The 25,591-nt window shown below is 37.5% G+C and overlaps 1 protein-coding gene across 4 annotated transcripts in view; it reads left to right on the top strand.

Moving 5' to 3' along the window:
* WDR76 (WD repeat domain 76) overlaps positions 1–25,591 on the top strand; it is a 43,566-nt gene that overhangs the window by 16,160 nt on the left and 1,815 nt on the right. For 3 of the 4 annotated variants that reach the window (XM_027870205.1, XM_027870206.1, XM_027870204.1), the window contains exons 5-12: positions 836–962; positions 3,109–3,210; positions 3,314–3,354; positions 3,425–3,578; positions 11,469–11,627; positions 13,592–13,809; positions 22,677–22,829; positions 25,244–25,297. In XM_027870205.1, coding sequence (XP_027726006.1) covers positions 836–962; positions 3,109–3,210; positions 3,314–3,354; positions 3,425–3,578; positions 11,469–11,627; positions 13,592–13,809; positions 22,677–22,829; positions 25,244–25,297 — 1,008 coding nt within the window. The remainder of the gene's footprint in view (positions 1–835; positions 963–3,108; positions 3,211–3,313; positions 3,355–3,424; positions 3,579–11,468; positions 11,628–13,591; positions 13,810–22,676; positions 22,830–25,243; positions 25,298–25,591) is intronic. The other variant, XM_027870207.1, reaches the window with a different exon arrangement.

Genomic DNA, 25,591 nt, shown 5'->3' with positions numbered 1-25,591 from the left:
TATCCCCATTTTATAGTTGAGGAAACTGTGGCAAACAGAGATCAAGTGATTTGCCCAGAGTCACACAGCTAGTAAGTGTCAGAAGCTGGATTTGAGCTCAGGTATTCCTGACTCCAGTGTTCTGTCTGTTGTGCCACCTAGCTGTTTTAGAGAAGTCCTCTTTTTACTTTTCATTGGAATTAATTCTCTTTGTGTGCTTAGAATTTCATTCTTGAGAGCTTCGTGTTCCTCTTAAGCTGATTTGCCCTGTAGAATTTTAGTCCATGGGATCCTATTAGTTCTTTTTCTGAACATTTTGAAATCCTCTACAAATCTTAGGGTGTATATCAGACACTGCCCAGTTCTCCTGTCATTTATCACAAATTCTAAGGTGAAGTGGTCACTTCTTTGTAAGGTTCCTTTCATTTCCACCCCAGGTGTACTTATTTGGCACAAAGGAAAATTCCTTTCTTTTAACCTCATCTAATTAGCTCTAAACAACTATTGTGCATTGGACTCATTGGGACCAGGTGACAGAATGTGGATGAATCAGCTGCATCTATACTATTAGAAAAACAAAAGCACTGTTCTATGGACAGCTACTCTGTAGCATTACTTTTTGTATGAGGAGAATAACATAGTTTTCGTTAGAGGCTGATCTTGTTGATTTCTTTACAGTACCAACAAATAGAGTCTGTCAATTTATTTCTGAACTAATGTAGACTGTAGTTATGGTTGCAGTCATGGAAATTAAATTCAAAGGTGTTACAGTTGATTGCCATGCCTTCTTTCATACTGGTAATAGTAACGTTATTAACCTATGCTCTAAGTTAACACAGACTTTTAATTCCTTTAGAAAGAAGCTAAAGAAGGCAGAAGATGAGATTGTTTGTCGAAGATCCATGAGGTTATTAAAAGTAGATCCATCAGGAGTCCCATTACCAGATCCTTCACCACAGCCTGAATCAGTAGTTGATCAATATGTAAGAGTGACAGTACAAATAGAATACACTAACAACAAGAAGAACCTTAAAATTCCTTAGGATTTTGAAACTGTAGTAAAATATCATTAATTCAGAATTAACTAATTGTGGTTTAGAATTAGAATTTGTGTTAGATGGGATTGGATCTGTACTGAAGTTGGCTTTTGTAGGCTCATGTAGGAAATGAATTATGTCATTTGTTTAATTGTGTGTAAGAGGAATGTCCATCTGTTCAAGAGGGTATACTTTTTTAAGCTTTATAAAAATACTCAAGTTGAATGAACACAAAGTAAAAACTAGTGTTGATTAGTTGAGTGTATTTACTAGGTAATACTGGATTAGTTGTGTTCCATTTACTTATGTATTGAAAGCAATACAAACACATTTTACCCTAGTATTCAAGAATGAAGACTTCACAAATTCAGGGAGCTCATGTGTAAAGCACTTAGCATAGTGTCCAGCACAGAGTAGGTGCTGCATAAATGCTTATTTCCTTCCTTCCCTTTCTCCTAACAGAGTTGCTTTTTAAAGCTAGTTAATAGTAGCATGGTGTTGAATTTAAATAGATAAATGGTGGCACATACCTGTAATCTCTTGCCACTGGGGAGAATGAGGTTGTTGGGTTGCTTGAATTCAGTTGTTCAGAGATGCAGCTGCATTAGGGCTAAGGCCAATTGGATATCTGTACTAAGTCTGACCCCAAAGTAGTGAGTAGGTGGGTGGGGGACACCATATTGCCTAGGGAGGAGTGAACCAGCCTGAGTTGGAATCTGAGGAGGTCAAAGCTTCTATTCTGATAAACAGAGGGATTGGGCCTATTAGTGTGGCTGCTATGCTTTCAGCCTGAGTGAGGTAGGGAAACATAGTATCCAAAGGAAAAAAATAAGAAAGAAAATAAACAGGGAAAAAAAACATAGATAGGGAAGTTGATATTATCAATTCCAGCTGCCCTTGAGAACCCAAAATTATTTCTTAACTAGGACTGTCAGAAAATGTCTTGAATCACAAAGTTGATTTTTCCTGAACTATCTGTAATGCTGGCAGTAATCCAAGATTATAGACTAAGCTGATTGGCAAGGAGAGAGACAAGAAAGGACAAGGGAATTAAAGAGAGGATGAAGTAGAAGTGAAGGGTAAAGAGGAACACAGAGAAAGGGAAAGAAAATTGAAGAGAAAGGGTATAGGAGGGGGAGGGAAAAGAAAATCTTTTGCTTTGATCCATCTATTTATATTAAAATAGGGTAGAGTAACTCTTGCTGCCTTGTTTTTCCTTGCAATACCAGTGTATAACTTTAAAAACATTTTTCCCAATTACATGTAAAATTTTTTAATATCCATTTTTAAATTTATTGAATTCCAAATTCTCTCCTTCCCCTCCCCCTTTATTTGTATAACTTTTAAAAAAGTAGTATCATATAGAATGGATAAACTATATATGCTTTGTCTCTTACTGGAATGGTAAGCATTTGCCTGTAGAAAGAAAGCTAAAGGTTGTTCATAATAAGGTGGTAGTGATGTTTCCTCTCACACTTGTCTTTTTAATGTCATAGACTTTTTTCTGCCCTTATCTTTTAGACCATATTCCTAAATTGGGAAGGAATTATATTGTAAGAGAACAACTTTGGCGGGTTTCAGGATGATAAGATATTGTACTCTTGCAGTATAACTATTGAAGGTGTTTTATTTTTATTTTGGGGTATTCCATACTTTTCTCTCTGATATAATAAATTGGCACAACTTTTTCACAAAGGCAGTTAACTGGTTTTTGAATTAGTTACATGATATGAAGGAGCTCTCCAAGGGACTAGGACTATGGGGAAACTTAAGTTAATGGTTTCTATTTAGTTTCACTACACAACATTATAAGTTTTAAATGTTTTGTAAGCACTTGATAAGTATTGATTGATTTGATTTTCCAGATGTTCATACAGCTTATGTGGTTAAGCACTTTACTCTTAGGAAGTAACTTATATGTTCTGTGTTGCCAGTGAATTTGATTCCTTCACTTTCTGGAGCATTCAATAAGAGATAAGCTTCATCAAGATCATGGACTAAGGATTGTAAACAAAGGGATATGTAATAGTGAACATTGTATAAAATATTTTAAAGCCTCAAAGAAAAACTTGTTTCTGTTTTTTTCTAACAGATTCGCTTACCTCCTGGCCCTTTGGAAATGATACCTGAAAATCAAACTGGCGAAAATGAAATGTTTAAAGGAGTTTTACAGATGTGGATGAAAATAAGCCAGGTATCATTTTCAGAACTTTTAACTATTGTGGTTTTAGTATATTAAAGAGAATGTTGGAATAAATGCATTATCTTATTGCTCTGATTTCTCTCTAATATTGCAGCCAAGAAATAAGAGTACTAAGAAGTTATCTAGTATGAAAAGGTAAATTTTAACAAAGTTTTTTGTTTTAAATAGAAGTATTTTGAAATTTTAAATGAATTTCTCTTTTCAGATACCAGGCAGGTTTGACTGGCATGGTCATTAGCGAAGATACTATCTGCAAAGTTACCAGAAGCAGAATATGCTCTATGGCTATTCATCCATCAGAAACTAGGACATTGGTGGCAGCTGGGGACAAGGTTGGCCAAGTTGGACTATGGGATTTGGTAAACTATTTCTATTTTCTATTTGAAAATGAGAAAGTAGAATCAGAAAGTAGAAAAGAAAATGCCCTAGACCTATGTGTTATAAATATTAAAATTTGTAATTGCATCTTATGATTGCAAGTTGCATTATTCAGATCTCAAAGCTTAAATTCCTTTTACTGAGCCTCACTGTTATTTTGATACTTTGATGAAGTATACAGAGCAGTGGATTTGAGATCAGAGGACTTGGGTGGAAAACCAGCATGACCATTTGCTGCCTGTGCTACATTGGGCAAATCATTTCAACTCTCTGGGCCCCAGTGTTCTTATAAAATGAGTGGATTGGACTAGATGAATGAACTATAAGGTCCCCTTCCAGTTTTAAGTCTCTGGTCCTATAACCTGGAACATCATTGGTGTATTAGATAGCAGCAGTATACAAAATAATTGATTAAGTGATTCTGAAGTTATTCTGAAAATAGAAATGATAACATTTGTAAACAGGTGTGGCTCAATTTTTCTCAGAATATGGTATGATATAAGTTGTGTACTGGAGTAATTTTTTTTTTTACTTAAGTCAAGGAACATTTATTAAGGGCCTACTATGTAGAAGGCGCTGTTATGCTAAGCACTGAGGATAAGAAAAAAAGGCAAAAACAATCCCTGCCTTCGGGGAGCTCACAATCTAATAGGGAGAGACAACATGCAGGTAACTGCATAAACAAGATATATGTGGGATAAATTGAAAATAATTACAGAGGGAAAGCACTAACATTAAATAGGACTAGGAAAGATTTCTTGCAGAAAGTGGAATTTTAGCTGAGACTTCAGGAAAGCCAAGTGGTACATTTTCTTTTTTAAAGGGAAAAAATAAAGAGGCCATTTTTTTTCCTCTGCCTTGGAATGAGAATTCTAATCGCCTTCCTCCAACCCTGCATCTGCAACTGCCTCCTGGACATTTTCACTCACTTGGATGACAATTTCATAGTCATATCAAACTCAGCTAGACTCATCATCTCTCCACCCCAAATGAGCTGCTTTTTCCAATTTCATTGTTTTATGCTCCTCGTTACCCAGGGTTGAAATCCTTCAGTCAGTTGGACTTCTTTATTTCAGGTCCTCTTATTTTCAGTATCCACTCTAAGTCTTTTTGATTCTTCCTTTAAAAGAGTCTCTTTGGTTCTTTTCTTAGTTCAGTTTCTTTTGACATCATACCTGGAATATTGTGGCAGTCTCTAAAATGTGGTGGCTTTTTTACTACCACTGTCTCCCTGCTTCAGTTTATCTTATACACAACTGCCAAAATAATCTGCATAGAAGGTCTTACCATGTCAGCTCCTGCCCAAGAATCCTTAGGAGCTCCCTGTCTTCTCTGGGACAAAATAGAAACTTCTCAGGTTGGCATTGGAAGCCCTTCACAGTCTGGCTCCAGACCCTACCAGGTTTATTGCACACTGTTCCTTGTCACTCTTTGTCCCAAGGGAAACTAGCCTCCTTGATATTTCCTGGGCCCAGCATTTTGTCTCTTAACTGTGTTTGTACATTCTCCACGCCTGAAACACTCGCCCTGCTGACCTTCATGTCTTAGAATCTTACTTTCCTCCAAGGTGCTGCACTTGGTGATCCCTCCAGCACAGTTGTCCCTTTCTTTGGGAACCCTTTGCTGATCTCCTCCCCAGTATTAGGGCTCTCTCCATCCTTAAATTGTCTTGTACATAGATTAATAAATAAATAAATACATGTTGTATCCTCAAAATAGAATGTAAATGCTTTGAAGGCAGGGACTGTTTTTCATTTCATCTGGTTTGTCCCATACCTACCATGGTGTCCTGTGCTGCTTAATAAGTGCTTGTTTGAGTGAGTGCTTTTGCCAGATAATCCCTCAAAAACATTGCTTTCTTTATGTTTTCATTTTTTGTTTCAAAAGCTACAGTGGGGGTAGGTAGGTGGCTCTTTGGATACAGCACCGTCCTGAAGTCAGGAGGACCTGAGTTCAAATCCGGCCTCAGACACTTGACACTTCCTACCTGTGTGACCCTGGGCAAGTCACTTAACCCCATTGCCTAGCCCCGCCCCCACCCTCCCGCAAAAAATAAATAAAAAATAAAACGCTGCAGTGATGCTTTACTGCTCATTTTTGTGAAAGAAAATTTTTATTGATCTTTAACATCACTCTCAATATGTCTTCCCTCTTTCTCCTCCCCCCTCCCTCTTACCTCCTCCAGAGAAGGGATAAATAACAGGTAATAATATATTTAAAGGAAAAAAAGAGATAGTGACACTGATACATTGAAAAAGTCTGAAAATACATGCAATGAACCACCCCTGTGGACCTCCCACCTCTGCAAAGGAGTGGGATTGGGGTGTCTTCTCATATTTCTCTGAAGTCATGCTTGGCACAACATTCACTCACCTTTGATTGTTTAGTGGTCATTCTTTCCATTTGCATTGTTGTAGTCATTGTACATTGTTTTCTTGGCTCTGCTTATTTAATTCTGCATTAGATCATGTAAGTCTTCTGTGTTCATTTATATTGCTTTTCTTACAGCACAGTAATATTGCATTAGATTCTTATACCACCATTTAACCATTCCTCAGTCGATGGGCATCTACTTTGTTCTCAATTATTTGCTACTAGAAAAAGAACTACTTTAAACATGTTGGTGTTTTGGAATGTTTTCTTCTAATCCGTGACCTGCTTGAGATATAAACATAGTAGTGGGATCTTTGGGTCAAAGGGTGTGGTCATTTTAGTCACTTTATTCGCCACTCCTCCAGTAATGCACTAGTGTGTCTGTCTTTCCAAACCCTTCCAACATTGATTGTTTCCCTATTTTTTCATCTTTGCCAGTTTATTCTAGACTCTTTAGTTGGACATTCATGCTTCATTTTTAAGTAGTTCCACCTTATTTAATCAACTTTTTTTTTCTTTTAGAATGACCCCATTGTTTCAGTTGACTGTTCTTGTTATTCTCCCCCCCCATGCCATGACTGTTACTGCCTCTGTGTCTTTATGAGGTGCTCTTTGCTTGTAGTGCTTATTCTTTTCAGCTCTCCTTCACTTCCAAATCCTACAGTTCCTTCAAGGACCAGCTCAAGATCCATTTCCAGCTCGAGTTTTCTCTGTTTTCCTGAAGCCTTCTGAAACGAACCAAAGCCCAAATTCTTGGAATTTGTTAGCACCTCTATACTATGTGGATCTGTAAGCCACTAATTTATGTTTACTTGTTTGTTTATTTACTTGGTTTCTTCTCTAATTATTCTACCTCTCAACCTATATGATAAGAACAGAAGGGAACGAACATTTATTAAACGGCTGTTGTGTACGTGCTAGTTACTGCGCTAAGTGTTTTACTAATGTTTTCTCATTTGAGCTTTATAACAGGCCTGGGAGGGAAGTGCTACTAGGGAGTCAGAGGTTAAGTGTCTTGCCCAGGGTCATACAGCTGCTCAGTGTCTGAGGTCGGATTTGAGCTTGGGTTTTCTGGCCTTTAGGCCTGTGCTCTGTCTGCTGTGCCCCCTCGATGGAGGGCAGGGGCTGTATCTTCTGGTTCTATTGAATCACTTAGCACAACGTAGAGGATAGAACAGGTGGAGTAATGACATCAGGGAGAGAGAATAGCTTAAGGATGAAGATGATGTTTTAAAATTTTGCAGGTGATAAATGTGAAGATTAGAGATAAGAGCACAATAAACAGAATGAGTGTCTGGAAGTGATGGTTGTCTTATGTTATCCTCATGAAATAAGAGCACACACAGCTGGTGGTCAGTGGGATGAGGAGCAATCTGGAATGGTCCTTGAGCTCACATCTGGCTTCCTCACTTTAGGTACAAAAAGGTATAAAAAAGTAAAGACAATAGTTGGTCCAAGGCCACCTGTTTATTGCAAAGCTGGAATGAAAAACTGTGTTTCTTTTTTGTATTTCCCATGTAATTGTAACCTTTGTGTCAAAGATTTGTGGCTGACATAAAGATCCTGGGTTACTTTATAGGAGCATGTAACACTTCGCTTGAAGCTCTCCCCACCTGAGAAAAGATCTGCCTCCAGTAGGAGGTCGGTGTCTGGCCACATAGTATCAGAAAGAAAGGAAAATCAACAAATATTTATTAATTGTGCTCTCTAAGGTCACTTCCAGCTCTAAATTCTGTGACATTGTATACAGACTATTGCAACAAGCAGATTACAGCAATCTAAAGTTCTTAGAAGTTTCGTGATGAGTATTTATTTCCAGCTATAATGTACAGGGCCTAGTTGAAGAATCTTTTCACAATGGGGTCCTGCTTTAGGGGGTAATCCAATTATTTCTTTTCTTATACCCTCATCTTAAAAGGCACAACATATTTTATTCATTCTTTTCCCATTGTTACCACTTCCCAGTGACTCTGCCCTTCCCTCCCAATAGAACCTGCCCTTAATGATAAAGTACAATTAAGTAAAACAACTAAGCAAACACACTGACCACATCTGGCAGTGTACCCCTCATTCAGTACTTATGGTCCATTGGCTCTCTCATGAGAGGTAGAAGGCATGTTTTGCTGTTAGTCTTCTGAAGTCATAATTGATCATGGCATTGATGAAAGTTCTGATGTCTTTAAGTGCTTTTCTGCTTTGTATCATTGTGGTCATTGAGTAATTTGTTCTCTTGGTTTTGCTTCATTCTGTACAAGTTTCTTTCAATACAATAGTATTCATACAAGTTTCCTCAAGTTTCTTTCATTACATTACATACCAATTTTTTTTTTTTAGCCATTCTCTAATTGATGGATACCTACTTTGCTACCAGTTCATTCCTACCACAAAGAGTGCTGTATATTTATGTCTGTACACATATACACATGCATGTATGGAAATTTTCCTTGTGTCTTTGTCCTTGCTAGGGTCTATGCCTAGTGGTGTTATCACTGGATCAAGGAATATTTTTAGGGACTTTGCCAGTATAATTCCAAACTATTTCCCGGGACACATCACCATTAACAGTGGATTAATGAATAAAATAGGAGGATACAAAATAAATCCACCGTAATTGCTAGTTTATCTATTTGCAGCAATAAAAAATGCATAAAATATCTAGGAGTAAATCTACCAAGACATGTTTGAGACATAAATGCTTGAGTACAAAATGCTCTTTATAGAGATAAATTAAGCCCTAAGTAATTGAAGCTGTATGCATTGCTAATGTGTGGGCTTTGCTAATATAATAAAAATGACAATATCCAATTTAATTTATAGATTTAGTGTCCTACCAGTGAAACTACCAAAGGCTTACTTTATGGAACTAGCAGAGGGGTGGAGAACCTTCGGCCTCGAGGCCACATGTGGCCCCTATAGGTCCTCAAATGCAGCCCTTTGACCGAGTCCAAGTTTTACTGAAAAAATCCTTTTATTAAGGAGATTTGTTCTGTGAAGTTTGGGTTCAGTCAAAGGACTTCACTTGAGGACCTCGAAGGCCACATGTGGCCTTGAGGCCCAGATTCCTCACCCCTGAAGACAAAATATAACAGCATTCATTTGGAGGAATAAAAGAACTAGAATCTCAAGGGAAATAATGAAAAATATTAGAAATGAAGAGTTAATAGCCTCTTTGAGACCTCAGACCGTATTATAAGGTAGTAACCATCCCAACTCTTGGGTGCTAGTTAAAGAAATGGAAAATTAGATCAGTGGAACTGACTGAATAATAATATATCAAACAATTGGAGTAAATAACTTTGCTCAGTAAACCCAAGATCATACATATCTTGGTGGAAGAACTTGGCTATTCAACAAGAATTTCTCGGCAAACTAGAGAGTTTTAAGAAAAAAATATCTGGGCCAGTACTTTATACATCTATTTGAATGGTTACTCAAATATGAAAGGATCATATCATTTCAGGATGGAGGAAAATGGATGGTGGTACCTTTAACAAGTAGGCGTATGGGGGAGAATTCCTAACCAAACAAGGAATAGAAAAATCACAACTGATGAAACAGACAATTTTGGTTATATGAAATTAAAAAGCTTTTGCATGAACAAAATTAATGCAATTAGGATAACAAGGGAAACTATTAATTGGGAATTTTTTTCATCAAATACTTCTGATAAAGTTCTGATATCCAAGCTACGTAGTGAATTAGCATACACATATCAAAGCCATTCTAGTAGATAAGTGGTCAAAGGATAGAAATAACTAAATCTCAGAAGACACATTTTATATTAACTATCCCTAACAGTAAGAGAAATGCAAATTAAAATAAGTGAGATTTCATTTCATAACCAGGAAATTGATAAGTTGACAAAAGTTGGAATTAGTCAATGATGGAAGGGCTGCAGGAAAAAAGGCACAATAACATAGTATTGTTAACTTGAACTGACCCGATGATTCTGGAAAACAATTTGGAATTAAGCTAAAAAAGCGACTAACATGTCTATGCCCTTTGACCTACAGAGCCCCTTGCTAGAAAGAAGCCCCAAGGAGATGAAACAGAAAGAAAGAGGGAAGGAGAAAGGAAGAGGAAGAGAGTATCTGTGTAAAGAACTAGAAAGTTGGGTGCTTTTAAGTTTGGAAGTGGCTGGATAAATCATGGTACATGAATATAATGGAATATTATTGTACCGCAAGAAACAATGAATATGAAGACTTCCGAAAGAAAAAAAGCCACAAAGTGATGCAAAATGAAGTGATCAAAACCAAGAGAACAGTATACACAGGGACAGTAATGATGTAAGCAGAATGAAGGATAAAATTAAATGAGATGCAATATAATTATATTGACTAATGACTTACCCCTGGAGAAAGAAGAGAATATACCTCTCTACTTTTTGGTAGAGAGGTGGGGGACTGTAGGTGTGAAATGTTGCTTGTACTTGTAGACATGATTGATGTTTTGGTTTTGCTGAACTGGAATTGGGTTTGTTTGTTTTAGATCTTGATTATTTTCCAGGGTAGTAGTGAAGACTAACATTCAGAAATGAATTTGATATAAAAACAAAAGGCATCAGTAAAACTTACTGTCTTCCCATAGCTCCTCCCAGCAGGACTTACCATTAATATCTTCTGTTATACATGATCACTTTAAGTATTTTAAGGGCTGTCATGTGGAAAAAGGATTAGACCAGTCCTATTTTGGCTCTAGAGGACCGAAATAGAAGTATAAAGTAAAAGTTGCAGAGACAGATTTTGGCCCAACGTAATGGAAATCTACCTTGCAGTTAGAGCTATACTGAAGTAGTATAGGCTGTGTTAGGAGGTAGTAGATTGCTACTGCTGAGACTAGATGGCCACTTAATGGGGATGTTGTGGGGGTATTATAGAGGGACAGATTGTAGTAGATGACTTTTAACTCAGATTGTGATTTTGTGAAATCTGCATCTAGAAACTGACTTCTTAGGAATTGATAATTTAGTTATAAATGGGACAGCATAGAGACTAATTCATGGATTTGTTGGCTATAGCAATACTAATGGAGAAATTTTGACATTGCATTTTTTTATTGTGTATTTTGGGAACAAAGTTTTTGTTATTTTTAATAGTATTGGGTCTAAGTATGTTCAGTGGATGATTTCTCTAAAAATTGTATTAGCTCCTTGCCAAAAGGGTATGGGGAACAAAGTAGAAATGAGATTGACTTGGGCAGTATTTTGTACCATGAGTGAAATGGCTAGTAGACATCTCCTTTTCTGATTGAATGAGAAACGAATGATAATCTGTTCTTGATAACTGGATTACTTTTAAAAGGCCGTACACTGGTGGGAAAAAAATGTATAAGCCTCTTAGTGTCATATTTAGTTGGATTTAAAATTGGTAAGAGTCTATTTTAAGTATAGCTTCAAATTTCCATGTTTTAGCTATTATATAGTAGAGGGAGTGTTAATATAGTAAATATTTATAATTTTCACTCTCTTTCCTCCCTTAAAAATACCTGTTTTTCAGACTCAGGAACCTAGAGAAGATGGGATTTTTACCTTTACTCTCCATAGTCGAGTAGTTAGCTGTCTGAATTTTTCACCTGCCAATCCAGCCCACTTGCTGTCACTGAGCCACGATGGGACCTTACGCTGCGGAGATTTTACTAGGGCTGTGTTTGAAGAGGTGAGTGTCAGTGTGATTCCCTGCAGACCTCAAATCATATTCCAGCTGCTTTATAGAATTATGTAAGTGGTCATTGTGCAAGCCAAATTGGGAGAAAATGACCATTTCTGGATGAGACTTTTAAAATAAAAGATGTTGCTATCCTATTTTTTTGGCCATATGACTGCCCATTATAAGGAAAGGAAAATTAACCTTTTTTCATTCTTGGCTTGGGCAGAAATTTGGTGGGGGTGGATGTAGGCATGAAATTGGGGTTTAATGTATTTCATCAAATAAAGGCACTTCCTAAATAGCCAAAACTTTTTAGCTGGCTGTCTACTAGAGTGTACAGCAACCACATTTTAAAACTTCTTTCCCATATTGTTCCATGAGGGATTAGGAACATCAGACACATCTGCTGCTAGTATGCTTTTATTCCAGTGATGTTAAGATAAAAGTAAACTGTTGGTTATGCATTCAAACTCCACCATTCATTGGGCCTTTTTGCCTTCTCACTCTAACCTTCTGAAGCTCAAGTTCTCTGTAATTTGGTCCTTGGCTAGTTTTAGCCTTGGAAGACCACACTGAGCTGAAGTCTACATATGAAAAGTTTAAGGACCCATATTTGATTTGGAACACTTTACCTTGGGTACTTATCTTCCCAGTACCACTTTGAATCATTAAACAAGGTCAGTGAAGGATCCACCCCTATCAAAAGGCTGCTGAGTCAACTGAAAGTGTTTTCTGTGATTTGATTTATGTCCATTGAGCCACATTGCCAGGTTGTGTAATTCCTCTCTCTCTTCAATACTCTTCCATTCTGTCCTTTCCCACTATTGGCCTCCTGTAGCTGCTCTGGACTTGAGATTTTCCTGGTGGTTATATAACCTAACCTGACCCTGGTACAAGAGAAATTTAGCCTCTCTTCTGCTTTTTGTCATCTTGTGGCTGCAGGTACCCTACAGTGTATGGGTTCTGGCTTTCCCCAGTGGCCAGTGATTATGTCTCCTTTCTTTCTTACCCCTTTTCATTTTTCATTGAGCAAAAGGAACAGAGGATGAGCACACGTGAGTGGGTTGGGGTTACATTATCTTTCCCTACAAACCTACCATTCTTCCGAATTTCCCTAGTTCTGTGGAAGGTACTACTATCCTTTAGCCTCCAAGATTTAAATCTGGCATTACCTACAATCTGACAAGCCTACCTTTCCCCTCATTCCATATATCCATTTACTTGCCAAATGTTGCCATTTTTCTGCCTCTGAAAAGTCTCTCATCTCAGCTCTATGCATATAGCCATTACCCCAGGTCAGGCTCTCAGCTCTGGAACTATTGCAGTAGCCCAATACTTGCTATTCTTACCTCAAGTCTCCTTGCCTTTTTTCCAATTCATCCTCCATGTAGATGCCAAAGTGAAATGTGCAGGTCTTACCCTATCACTTCCCTACTCAATAAATTTCAGTGATTCCTGATTGACTTTAGAATCAAATATTTCTTCTCTATCTCATCCTTTTTTAATTTTCTTTTTTTGTGTAAGTTTTGTAATGCACATAATTATTAGTACAATGGTAGGTATATTTATATACACTTATAAATAAATATATGTATGTTGTGGCTGTATACTCAAAAAACTTTTACTTGCTAATAGATGCACAATCAGAAAAGTTTTGTGATTGCTCATCGAATTAAAGAACTAGGATCTAGCTCTAGTTTTTGGATTAAGTCTTTTTTTTTTTTTTCCTTTTGGGCAAATTCATGTAGTTATTAAATGCCCTATTTTCTCCCTCTTTAGAAAAGAGTTCTAATTTATGGCCAATACTTCCTTTTCAGGGTTGTACGAAGATGTTATCATTATTTAAATTATTTATACTACTGGCAAATTTTTATAAATACCCAGTTTATCCATAGAACTTCTTGGAAGAAGGGCACTATAGCTATATGACAAGCAATTTATTTCTATTAAGACAAGTGTTTTTGTATTTTTAGGTATATAGAAACGAAGAAAGGGATTTTTCATTCTTTGACTTCTTGGCTGATGATGCATCTACTTTAATAGTAGGGCACTGGGATGCAGGTGTGGCTATAGTGGATAGACGGACACCAGGAACTTCATATGAGCAATTTTTCAATTCTGATATGAGCTTAATAAGAACTCTTCAGGTTCACCCAGTGAATAGACATTATTTCATAACCGCTGGTGCAAGGTAAGTTCTTCCCAACCATATTTATAAGTTAAACCTTGGATATAAGGTTTTCAGTTCAGTTATCAAAGATATTTTGTCAGAAAGGAAAATAACTTGAACTTTGTTTGTCACATGTCACATGGCATTTTTTTTTCTCATATGACTCATTTGAAGTTGTAGTATTCCTCTGGAACCCCTCTTCCATTATTAGCAGCTTCCCCTGTGTTCTAAATCTGTTTGATACAGTTTCTATCCCTGTGCACTAACAGAATCCTACCTTCTTCTAGAAGACGTTGAATCCGTAGCTACTCACTCCATTACTGGATACCCCTTATTCTGGAACCCTGTGAAAGTTAGTCCAGGAAAAGGAGTAGATATATTCTTTATTACTCACTGCCACTTCCAAATTCTGCCTTTATTGTCTTCCCTCTGCAACTCTTCCTCCTTTGGGGTTCACTCTCTGTCTCTGTCTTCCTGATTAGAGTTTTGCTGTAGTTCTGTAGTTCTCTACTGACTTTCAGGTTACTCTCACTCCTTTCTCAAGGTCAGTCAGTCAATAAGGATTTATTAAGCACCTACTGTATGCCGAGCACTGTGCTAAGCACTAAAATGCAAATAAAAAAGAAAGACAGTTCTTGCCCTACAGATCATGACTTCTCACCTTGAGTGTTTCTTAGGGTTGTCTTCATACTATTTCACATGGTGATCTCATTAATTCTCATGTATTTAATTATCATCTATGCTGATGACTCTGAAATCCACCCATCCTGTCCTTACCTCTCTATTGATCTCCAATCTCTCTCTGTTGATCTCCAGTCTCGAAATTCCACCTGCCTTTCAGACATCTCAAATTGAATGTCCAGTAGACATCTTATATTCACCGTTTCCAAAATGGAACTCACTGTCTTTCCCACTAGACCCTTCTCAACTTCTACCTTCCCTGTTATTGTCAAGGGCACCACTATCCTTCCAGTCCCTCAGGCTCACAGCCTAGAAGTGATCCTGGATTCCTCACTATCTCTACTCCGGCACCATAATCAGTTGCCAAGTCTGTTGATTTCACTTTTGTTACATTTCCTGAATATTCTCCTGCTCCCGCTCTGACACTGCCACCACTCTATTGCAGACCCTCATTGCTAGGTTTATAAAGGACTCTGAACATTAAACAGAGGATTTTGTATTTGATCCTGGAGTTGGTAGTTTAATGACTGGGGAGGGGTGAGATGGTAGGACTGGCTTTTTAGGAATATTGCTTTGGTGGCTGAATGGAAGAGGCCAACTTTGTGAGTAGAGAGAAGGAAATGGCTTCAAAGAATATTGTGGAGGTAGACTCAAGATTTAGGAATTGATTGGATGGCAGCTAGGTGGCACAGTGGATAGAGCACTGAGCTTGGAATCCAGACTCATCTTTATGAGTTCCGACACTTAACTAGCTGACCCTGGGCAAGCCACTTAACCTTGTTTACCTCAGTTCCCTCATCTATAAAATGAGCTGGAGAAGGAAATGGCAAACCACTCCAGTATCTTTGCTAAGAAAACTCCAAATGGGGTCACGAAGAGTTGGACATGACTGGAAACAACTGAACAACAGTTGATTGTATATGAGGTGTGAGAGGGAGGGAAGAGTTGAGAATGACCCTGAAGTTGCCAACTTGAGTAGCTGGAAGGATGGTGCTTCCCTTAATAGAAATGAAGAGGTTAGGAAGATGGGGGAGGGTTTTGAGGGAAAGATAATGAGCTTTATTTTAGACATTTTCAGTTGGAAATACCTAGGTGGAGTTCAGTGGGAAATGTCTAATGGCCAGTAAGTGATGCTGGAATGGAGTTGCAGAGAGAGATGAGACTCAGGCTGGATATGCAGATCTGGGAGTGGTCTGCATAGAGGTGATAGGTGAAGCAATCAGAGCTGGTATGATCACTGAGAGATGGTGTCTCAATGAGAAGAGAGAATAGGATTTAGTATAGGGCCCTGATGCCCAATTATATATGGGGATAGGGCACGAATCCATCAAAGGAGACAGATAAAGAGAAAAATTTAACTTCTTTGAAGGCATTCAGTTCCTTTTTGCATTTTCACACCTAGTGTCTGGCACTAGGTATATGTATGTACTATATGTATACAGTAGATGCTTAATAGATGTTTGTTGCTTAAGATAGAGGAGCCAGAAGAGAACAATGTCACAGAAACTTGAAAGAAAATATCTAGGAGGAGATCAATAATATCACAAGCTACAGGTAAAAAATAGATCGAGATTGAAATAGGCCAGTGGATTTGGCAATTTAGATAACATTGGAAGCTTTGGAGAGAGCATTTTTAATTGAGTCAAGTTGTGAGCCGGATTGCAAGGCACTGAGAAGTGAGTGGTGATGAGAAAGTGGAGGCAAGGAGCATAGGCAGGTTTTTCTAAGAGTTTGACTGTTAGAGAGAAAAGGCATATAGGATGGTAGCTTGAAGGGATATAGGGTCAAGTTAAAGTTCTTTAAAAATGGACATGATTATAAAAATGATTGTGAACTTTAAGGAGAGGGGATGCTCAAAGGGGCAAGAAGACAGGAGGGGAGGGATTAAGGGAAAAAGCAGGATAGTTGCATTTGTAAGAAGAAAGGATACCTCTTTCTTGGAGACTGGAGTAAAATGAGAGATAATGTATAGGACATCTGAAGAGGGAATTCCTGATGGATGACCTCAATTTTTTGTGTGTGAAAACTTTTATGTATTGTTTTCAAACTACATGTAGAAACAGTTTTTAACTTTTGTTTTTTAAAATTTGAATACCAGATTGTCTCCCTCCCTTCCTTTCCTTTTCCCTTCCTGAGATGTCAAGCAATTAGATATAGAGTATGCATGTGTATGCATGTGCAGTCATGCAAAACATATTTCTGTATTATCCATGTTGGAAAAAAAACAAAACCCAAGAAAAATAAAGTAAAAAAAAGTATGCTTTGATCTGCATTCAGACTCCATCAATTCTTTCTCTGGAGGTAGATAGTATTTTTCAACTCTTAAGTCCTTCAGAATTGTCCTGGGAACATTGTATTGCAGAGATCAGTTAAATCAGTCATAGTTGATCATTGTTGCAGTATTGCTCTTATGGTGTACAATGTTCTTGTTCTGCTTACTTCACTTTCAGTCAGTTCATGTAAGTCTTTCTGGGTTCTTTTGAAAACATCCTGCTTGTCATTTCTTATAGCACAACAGTATTCCAACACAATCACATACCACAACTTGTTTAGCCATTTCTCAATTGGGAATGGGCATCCTCTCAATTTCCAATTCGTTGCCACCACCAAAAGAGCTGCTGTAAGTATTTTTGTACAAATTAGTCCTTTTCCCTTTTCTTTAATCTCTTGGGATACAGACCTAGTAGTGGAATTGCTTGGGTCAAAGGGTATGTAGTTTTATAGTCTTTTGGGCATGGTTGCAAATTGCTCCCCAGAATGGTTGGATCAGTTTACAACTCCACCAAGAGTGCATTAGTGTTCCAATTCTTCCTTATTCTCTCCAACACTTAATTATTTTCCTTTTCTGTCGTATTAGCCAATCTGATAGCTGTGAGGGGTATCTCAGAGTTGGGTTTTTTTTTTTAAGTGAGGCAATTGGGGATAAGTGACTTGCCCAAGGTCACACAGCTAGTACGTGTCAAGTATTTGGTCTGAGGCCGAATTTGAACTCAGGTCCTCCTGACTTCAGGGCCGGTGCTGTATCCACTACGCCACCTAGCTGCCCCTCAGAGTTGTTTTAATTTGCATTTCCCTTCTCGATAGTGATTTAGAGCATTTTTGTTTTCATATGACTATAGATAGCTTTGAGTTCTGAAAACTGCCTGTTCATATCCCTTGACCATTTACTAATTGGGGAATGGCTTGTATTCTTATAAATTTGAATCAGTTCTCCATATATTTGAGAAAAGAGGCCTTAATCAGAGAAATTTAATGCAAAATTCCCCCCCTCCCAATTTTCTGCTTTCCTTCTCATTTTGGTTACATTGGTTTTGTTTGTACAAAAACTTGTTAATTCAGTGTAATCAAAATTTATCTTGTAATGTTCTCTATATTGTTTAGTCATAAATTCTTATCCTTATGTCTGATAGGTAAAATATTCCATGCTCTCCTAATTTGTTTATGACATCACCCTTTACATCAAAATCAGGTACCCATTTTGTCCTTATCTTGGTATATGTTGTGAGATATTGGCCTATGCCTAGTTTCTGCCAAACTTCTTTCCAGTTTTTCCAGCAATTTTTGTCAAATAGTGAGTTCTTGTCCCAAAAGCTTGGATCTTTGTGTTTACCAAACATTAGATTACTATGGTCTTTTTTTATTGAGTATTGTATATCTAATCTATTCCACTGATCCACCCCTCTGTTTTTTAGCCAGTACCAGATTGTTTTGATGATTATCACTTTGTAACATGTTTTGAGATCTGGTATGGCGAGGTCACCTTCCTTTACATTTTTTTTTTCATTGATTCCCTTGATAGTCTTGAATTTTTGTTCTTCCAGATGAATTTGGTTACTATTTTTCCTAGCTTTATAAACTAGTTCTTTTTGGTAGTTTGGTATGGCACTGAATAAGTAAATTAATTTAGTTAGAATTATCATTTTTATTATATTGGCTTGGCCTCCCTGTGAGCAATTAGTATTTTTCTGGTTGTTTAGATCTGGCTTTATTTGTGGGAAATGTGTTTTATAATTGTATTTGTATAGTTACTGGGTTTGTCTTAGCAGTTAGTATCCCAGGTTTTTTTATATTATCTACAATTTTTTTCTTTTCAATTAATTAATTTATTTTTAGTTTTAAACAATCACTTCCAAAAGCTTCTGAGTTTTAAATTTTCTCCCCCTCCCTCTCTGCCTCCTTCCTCAAGACAGCGTGAAATCTGATATAAGCTCTATATGTACGTTTCTATTAAACATCTTTTCACATTAGTCATGTTGTAAAGAAAAATTAGAATCCATAAAAGGAACCACAAGAAAGAAGAAACAAAAGAGAAAAAAAAAAGAGCAAATAGTATGCTTTGATCTGCATTCAAACTCCATAGTTTTTTCTCTGGCTGTGGATAGCATTTTCCATCAAAATCAGTCATCGTACATTGTGGCTGTTACTGTCTACAATGTTCTCCTGGTTCTGCTCACTTCACTCAGCATCTATCTACAGTTATTTTTAAGTGGAATTTCTCTTTCTGTCTCTTGCTGCTGAACTTTGTTGGTAATATATAGAAATGTTGATGATTTATGTGGGTTTATTTTATGTCCTGCAACTTTGCTGAAGTTGTTAATTATTTCAGCCAGTTTTTTAGTTGATTCTCTAGGCTTCTTTAAGTAGACCATCATACCATCTGCAAAGAGTGATAGTTTTGTTTGCTCATTTCCTGTTCTAATTCCTTCAATTTCTTTTTCTTCTCTTATTGCCGTGGCTAGTGTTTTTAGTACAATATTAAAGAATAGTGGTGATAATTGGTATCCTTGTTTTGTGTGTGTCTTATTGGGAAAGCTTCTGGCTTATGCCCATTGCAGATAATGCTTGCTGATAGTTTTAGATACTACTTATCATTTTAAGGAAAGCTCCATTTTATTCCTATGCTTCTCAGTGTTTTTAATAGGAATGAATGTTGTATTTTGTCAAAAGCCTTTTCTGCCTCTCTGGAGATACGTGATTTTTGTTGGTTCTGTTACTGACATGGTCAGTTATGCTGATAGTTTTCCTAATATTAAACCAGCCCTGCATTTCTGATATAAATCTCACCTGGTCATAGTGTATGATCTTTGTGATATATTGCTAAAATCTCCTTGCTAGTATTTTATTTAAAACTTTTGCATTAATGTTCATTAGGGAAATTGGTCTATAGTTTTCTTTCTGTTTTTGCTCTTTCTGGTTTAGGTATCAGCACCATGTTTGTATAGTAAAAGGAATTTGGTAGTACTCCTTCTTTGCCTATTTTCAAGTAGTTTATATAGTATTGGAATTAATTGTTTTTTAAATGTTTGGTAGAATTTACTTGTGAAACCATCTGGTCTCGGGGATTTTCCAGGTCAATTTTTCCAATGAGAGATTTCACATTTTATTCTACTTTTTTGTTTTTTTTAAATTTTGTTTGTTTCTTAATGTCTCATGAAGTCATTAGCTTCCACTTGCCCAATTCTGATTTTTAAGGAATTATTTTCTTCAGTGAGCTTTTGTGCTTCTTTTTTCATTTAGCCAATTCTGCCTTTTCGGGCGTTCTTCTCTTTGGTGAATTTTTGTGTGTCTTTTACCAAGCTGTTGACTCTTTTTTCATGATTTTCTTGCATCATTCATTTCTTTTCCGAAATTTTCCTCTACCTCTCTTGATTGATTTTTAAAATTCTTTTTTTGAATTCTTCTAGGAATTCTTTTTTTTTTTTTTTTTGGCCTTTGACCTATTCTTAGTTTTCTTTTAGGCTTTGCATGTAGCTGCTTTGATTTCATTGTCTTCTTCAGGGTTTGTATCTTGATCCTCTATGGTTAGGTTTTTTTTAATTGTCGTTTGCTCATTTTCTCGGCCTATTTCTTGACTTTTAATGTTATGTTAAAATTGGGCTGTCCTCCCGGGGTGCAGGGGGTATTGCCCCAAGTTTTAGGTTTTTTGTGCTGCTGTTTTCGGAGCTAGTTCTGGTTTTCATGCTGCTGTTTTCAGTTCTTTCAAGGTGGTATTATCCAAGGAGATGTGTGGTCACTGTGGTTTGGTCTGTGAGTGACCATAAGCACTCTTTTCCATCCTGGAACTGTGACCAGTATTCCCCTCCCCTGGGCCACAAGTGCTAGTGCTCCTTCTCACCCTGGGACAGTGACCTGGAGCCGCATAAGGGCAATGCAGTGCACCCAGTGCCAACAAAGTGACCCCTGTAATCTCCTTCTGACCAGTTGTCTGACCCCCTTACCATCTATGGGATGAGGGCTTTGGAAGCCACTCTGCTGATGCACATGCTTCCAAGATCTGCTGCTGGTGTTGCCTGCACTGAATTGGGCTCCATTCTCACCCCAACCTTTTAAGTTTCTTTGGGCTGGAAAATTGTTTTACCCTGACCTTTTGTTGGTTCTGTCACTACGGAATTCGTTTTGAGGCCTTATTTTAAAGTTGTTTGGAGGGGAATTTGGGAAAGTTCAGGTGAGTCCCTGCTTTTACTCTGCCATCTTGACTCTGCCCTCCTGCAAATGGGCTGTCCTCAGTTTTTAAAGTAAATTATGAGGTCCAAAGGTTAAGAGGGGAAATGAAAGGGCAGTGTTAGGTGGCCTGGCATAAGAGGAGATGCCAAGGAGAGTGGTAGTCAGTCGGGGAGGAGTAGATAGACTGGCATGCAGCAGCCTCAAAACTAATTTTCCCAAGCCACAGTCTGACAGTGAATGTCCTTGCTTAAATTTTTAGTGATTCCCTTTAGAGTACGTTAAAACTTCTCATCCTGATATTTAAAGCTTTTTGCAGTTTGGCCCAGACTCGCCTTTCTTTTTCTTTTTCTTAATACTAACTTACCTTTCCAAATTTACTATACATTGCTTACCTTTGCACACACTTAGATTTCAGCCAAACTGGCCTCCTAGATTGTGACCTCTTAGAATCATTTGCTTTCTTCAATTCACAGTTTAGATTCTGCTTTCTGAGTGAATTTTTTTGAATACCCTAGTTATTATTGCTTTCTCTTTACTCGAATTACCTTGGGTTCCAACCTTCCTAGTTTTCTTACACTTGACTTGCCTTCACATACTCTGCAACCCAGCAACAATGACCTTCTTACTCAAACATGATGCTCCCTCTGTCCATCTCTGTCCTTTGTCTTCTCCCTCTTCTTCTGTTTGCTGGCTTCCTTCAAGACTTGGCTTAAATCAGGCTTTTTGCAAGAGGCCATCCCCTTCCTCCTGGGATTACCTCTTTTCCTCATCTACCCTCCCATTGACCCTGAATGTTATACTCTTGTGGGTTTTCCCCATTAGAATCTGAGCTTTTTGAGGGCAGGGATCTTACTTTTGTCTTGTTTGGGAATCCTACTGCTTAGCACAGTGCTTGGCATGTAGTAAGCCCTTAATAATTATTTGCTGATTGATTGGATGTTTGTGTTATTTTTGTACATACTGGATCTTTCCCGTGGAATATAAACTAGAGCTATTGCATTTTTGTCTCTTTATCTCTAGTACATCGTCTTGCACACATTAGTGGGTTCCTTTAATATGTTTACCGAATTTCAGACCAAACAAATGAAACATGGCTACTAATGAATCATTTTTCTTTTCCCTTTGGCACATTTAGTGTTTTAGGAGAAATATTTATAAATTCTAGAAAAATCGTTGTTTTCAATCTTGAATTTATCCCTTGTTTGAATATTAGTCATTGGAAAGGTGCACTCCCCACTCACCTTTTTTTCAGAATGTCTAGGTTCCTGAGGCAGTCTCGGCACAGGTGCCACTGCCACGGGAGGCTGATTCTGAGCCCCACCTTCCCATCCTGCTGTTAATGCTCTCTCTCAAAAATCACTTTGAAGGGGGGAAGATAATACATAAAAGGAAGCTGAATGGGGAGGGGTCATCATGGCAAAGGCCATAGCGTCAGAAGCATAGTTGGAAGGGGAATGAAGAATGGACATCACCCACAAAATGGAGGTCCTCCAAGCAGTTCTTTGCCTGTGATTTTTTTCTTCTCATCTCTGCAATTGTTTGCTAATGTAACACTAAAAGTTAAAGGGTTCTGTCTCAATTTTTTTTTTCTTCAAGTATTCATTGTTCTCAGCACTGTGTAGAGCTTTATAAACAGTTGTTTAAATCATATGTATTAACTTTTAAGTATGTATTTTGTATATATACATATTCATTTATTTTTATGTTTTATTAGTTTTCATGTATTGACTGTTTTTAAATGGCTAATTGCATCTATGTTATAGGGATGTTCATATTTATGATCTGCGACACCTCAGATCTAAAGGAATGAAACCTTTGATTTCTCTCACTGAACACATGAAGAGCCTTGCTTCTGCATATTTCTCACCTGTTACTGGCAACAGAATAGTGACTACATGTGCTGATGATAATTTGAGGTAAGGCGGGGATGCGTTTTACCTATTAATACTATAATAAATGTTCTGAAGATGTTGTTGGGACCATGTTACCAGACTAGAAGTATTGATGACTCAGACATTGGGGCATTAGTTGAACTATTGGTCTGTAGCTGCTCTAAGGAGGCCACTATGAACTAGGTCTAGTCTAGAAGTCTGGGACCTGGGGAAGGAGGGATTAAATATGGACCTCACCCAAAAGGTTGGTTGTTCTGAAAAGATTCTCTCTATACTGCTACTTTGCATTTAATGAATGAGATTCAGTGGGGATAGATGGAAAGGACAGTTATTTTAGTATTGAAGGATTCAGTCAGGTACCAAGGTATCTGTGGAACTGTAAAATAGAGAGCTGGACCTGGAGGCAGGAAGACTTGAGTTCAAATTCTGCCTCAAACACTTAGTTACCCTGTGCAAATCACTTAACTTCACTCAGCCTCAGTTTCCTCATATGCAAAATGGGGGTAATAGTAGCATCTACTTCCCAGAGTTGTTGTGAGGATAAAATGAGATTTGTAAAGTGCTATATAATCATCATTATCATTGTTGTTTTTATTGTTAAGATTGCTAATACTTTGGGTGGGGGGAATAGGGTTTATCCTTGCCAGTGTAGTTCTGGAATCAACTCCCCTCCCTCTGCCCCCCCAGCCTCTGTGAAGTCTCAAACCCTTATTTAACTTCCAGGTGAGAAGAGGTGAGTAAATATGAGCTTCTCGAGTAGCTTAGCTTTGATTCCCTTCTGTAGCCACTTCTTACAAATGTAATTTTTGAAACATTAATTTGACAGTGAAAAATGGTGGAAAATTATGATTGGTATCACCTTATAAGGTGGAAAGTGTGTTAGAGAGGAAAACAAGTTTGTGGAAAATTTGGCATGATATCCACCTAAGCCAGATCGTCCCAGGAGATAACTGTTCAATTGTCAGTTATCAGTACTGCAGTATTTTAGTGGATCTGTGATCTTGTTGGTGTGGGCAGTCATTCCAGCCATGCGGATTGCCACCCATTCTTGCCTGATCATCCTATATGATTTCTCATCCTTTCTCTCCTATATATCACTAGAGGGGATTGATTTGATATGCTGGGGGCCTTTTGACATCACAAGTATGCCAGTGAAGTATGTGGGCTATGTCTTGATTGTATCCATTGTCGACCAGTCTGGTTCTTTTTTTTTCCCCCAATCATTTTTCTTTGATGACATCTTTTATACCCCTTCTTCACAATTCCTTGTTTGTGATATGTTGTAGGCTGGTCATGCTCACTGTGCCTCACATTGTCCTTTGGGTAATCCTTAACTTAATTGTCTTAGAGAGTGGTATTCTCTGACTCTTAGCCATACATCATCATTTGAAGAATATTGTTATTAAAAAGATGGGTCTTTAAGGGAATTCAAATCTGGCCTCAGACAGTTAGTAGCTGTGTGACCTTGGGCAAGAAGAAAAACAGACTATAGATTTCCTTGGCTGAAACAAAAGTGAAAATGTACCAGTGTGCTAGTGTTAAAGCACCATAGTGTGGTATGGGAATAGCATTAGGGCAGTGGTTCTCAACCTTTTCTGTCTCAGGATCTCCTTACACACATGCTAAAAAATCATTGAGGAATCCCTGAAGAGCTTTTGTTTATGTGGGTTTATAGCTACTGATATTTTACATATTAGAAAGTAAAACATCTTAGCATGATTTATGAAAATGGTTTTGACGCCATGGACCCCTTGAAAGGGTCCGGCGTGGGGGCAGGAAGAGTGTCCCCTGACTACACTTAGAAAGTACTGCATTAGAGAATCCTTGAAACAAGTCTTTGTTAAGAGGGGTCTTTCACCCATTGTGTGAGTCACCTAACTGTGAGCCCCAGGGTAATAATGCTTTTGGTACAGGCTTGTGCGACAGATGAGAAAGGCTTTATAAACTTGATAAACTATGAAGTGCTAGCACAATGTGAATATGATTTGCCCATTTTTGAGGCATTTAAGATTATAATGAATGTAAGAATTAGAATAGAATTCAAAAGTAGTTAAGGGAAAAAGTCTTAAAGAGAACTTTTTTTCTCATTCAAATAGTATTCAGTCATTTCCTAAGCACTTATATGACTACTATGTTCCTTTTTCCTTAATTCTAAGTCCTTGTGTGGAGATTCTAGAGTCAGGTGTTTTCATCAGTTATTGAGTGATTGTGTCAGTTACTGTTTATTACATCTCTGAGCTTGCTTATATTAAAATGGGGAAAATATTAGCACTGCCTATCTCAGGGTTGTTGTCAGGGTTAAATTAGATGTAAGTAAATGCTATATAATATATAAACTTATTATTTTATACAAAATGCTAGCTGCTTGTTATTATAATACATCTAAAAATAAATGATAAGGAACATGGATTGGTTGATTGTTTATTTTTAAATTGCAGGGTCTTTGACACTAGCAGTATATCTTCCAAGATTCCTTTGCTGACCAGAGTCAGGTAAGTTATAGTATGTCAGGTAATAAATGCCATTGCAGAATTGTTAAAAGTACACACATTTATCATCTGATTATTCAAGTTTTAAAAGACATTATTATATAACAGTTGAGACTTAGTGTCTTCGGTATGCTATAGAGACTATAGCATACTGAAGACAGTCTCAACTGTTATATAATAATATAGTATAGGCTATCTAGATATGGTCCTTGATCTTGGCTTGCTGGTACCCTCCCCCAGTTAATTTGTATTTAACTTGTATGCTTTTTGTGTGTGTGTGTGTGTGTGTGTGTGTGT

The sequence above is a fragment of the Vombatus ursinus genome, unplaced genomic scaffold (genome assembly GCF_900497805.2).
Source record: "Vombatus ursinus unplaced genomic scaffold, bare-nosed wombat genome assembly UNPS02014794.1, whole genome shotgun sequence".
NCBI classification, from domain to species: domain Eukaryota; kingdom Metazoa; phylum Chordata; class Mammalia; order Diprotodontia; family Vombatidae; genus Vombatus; species Vombatus ursinus.
This window is presented reverse-complemented; position numbering and strand designations above follow the sequence as displayed.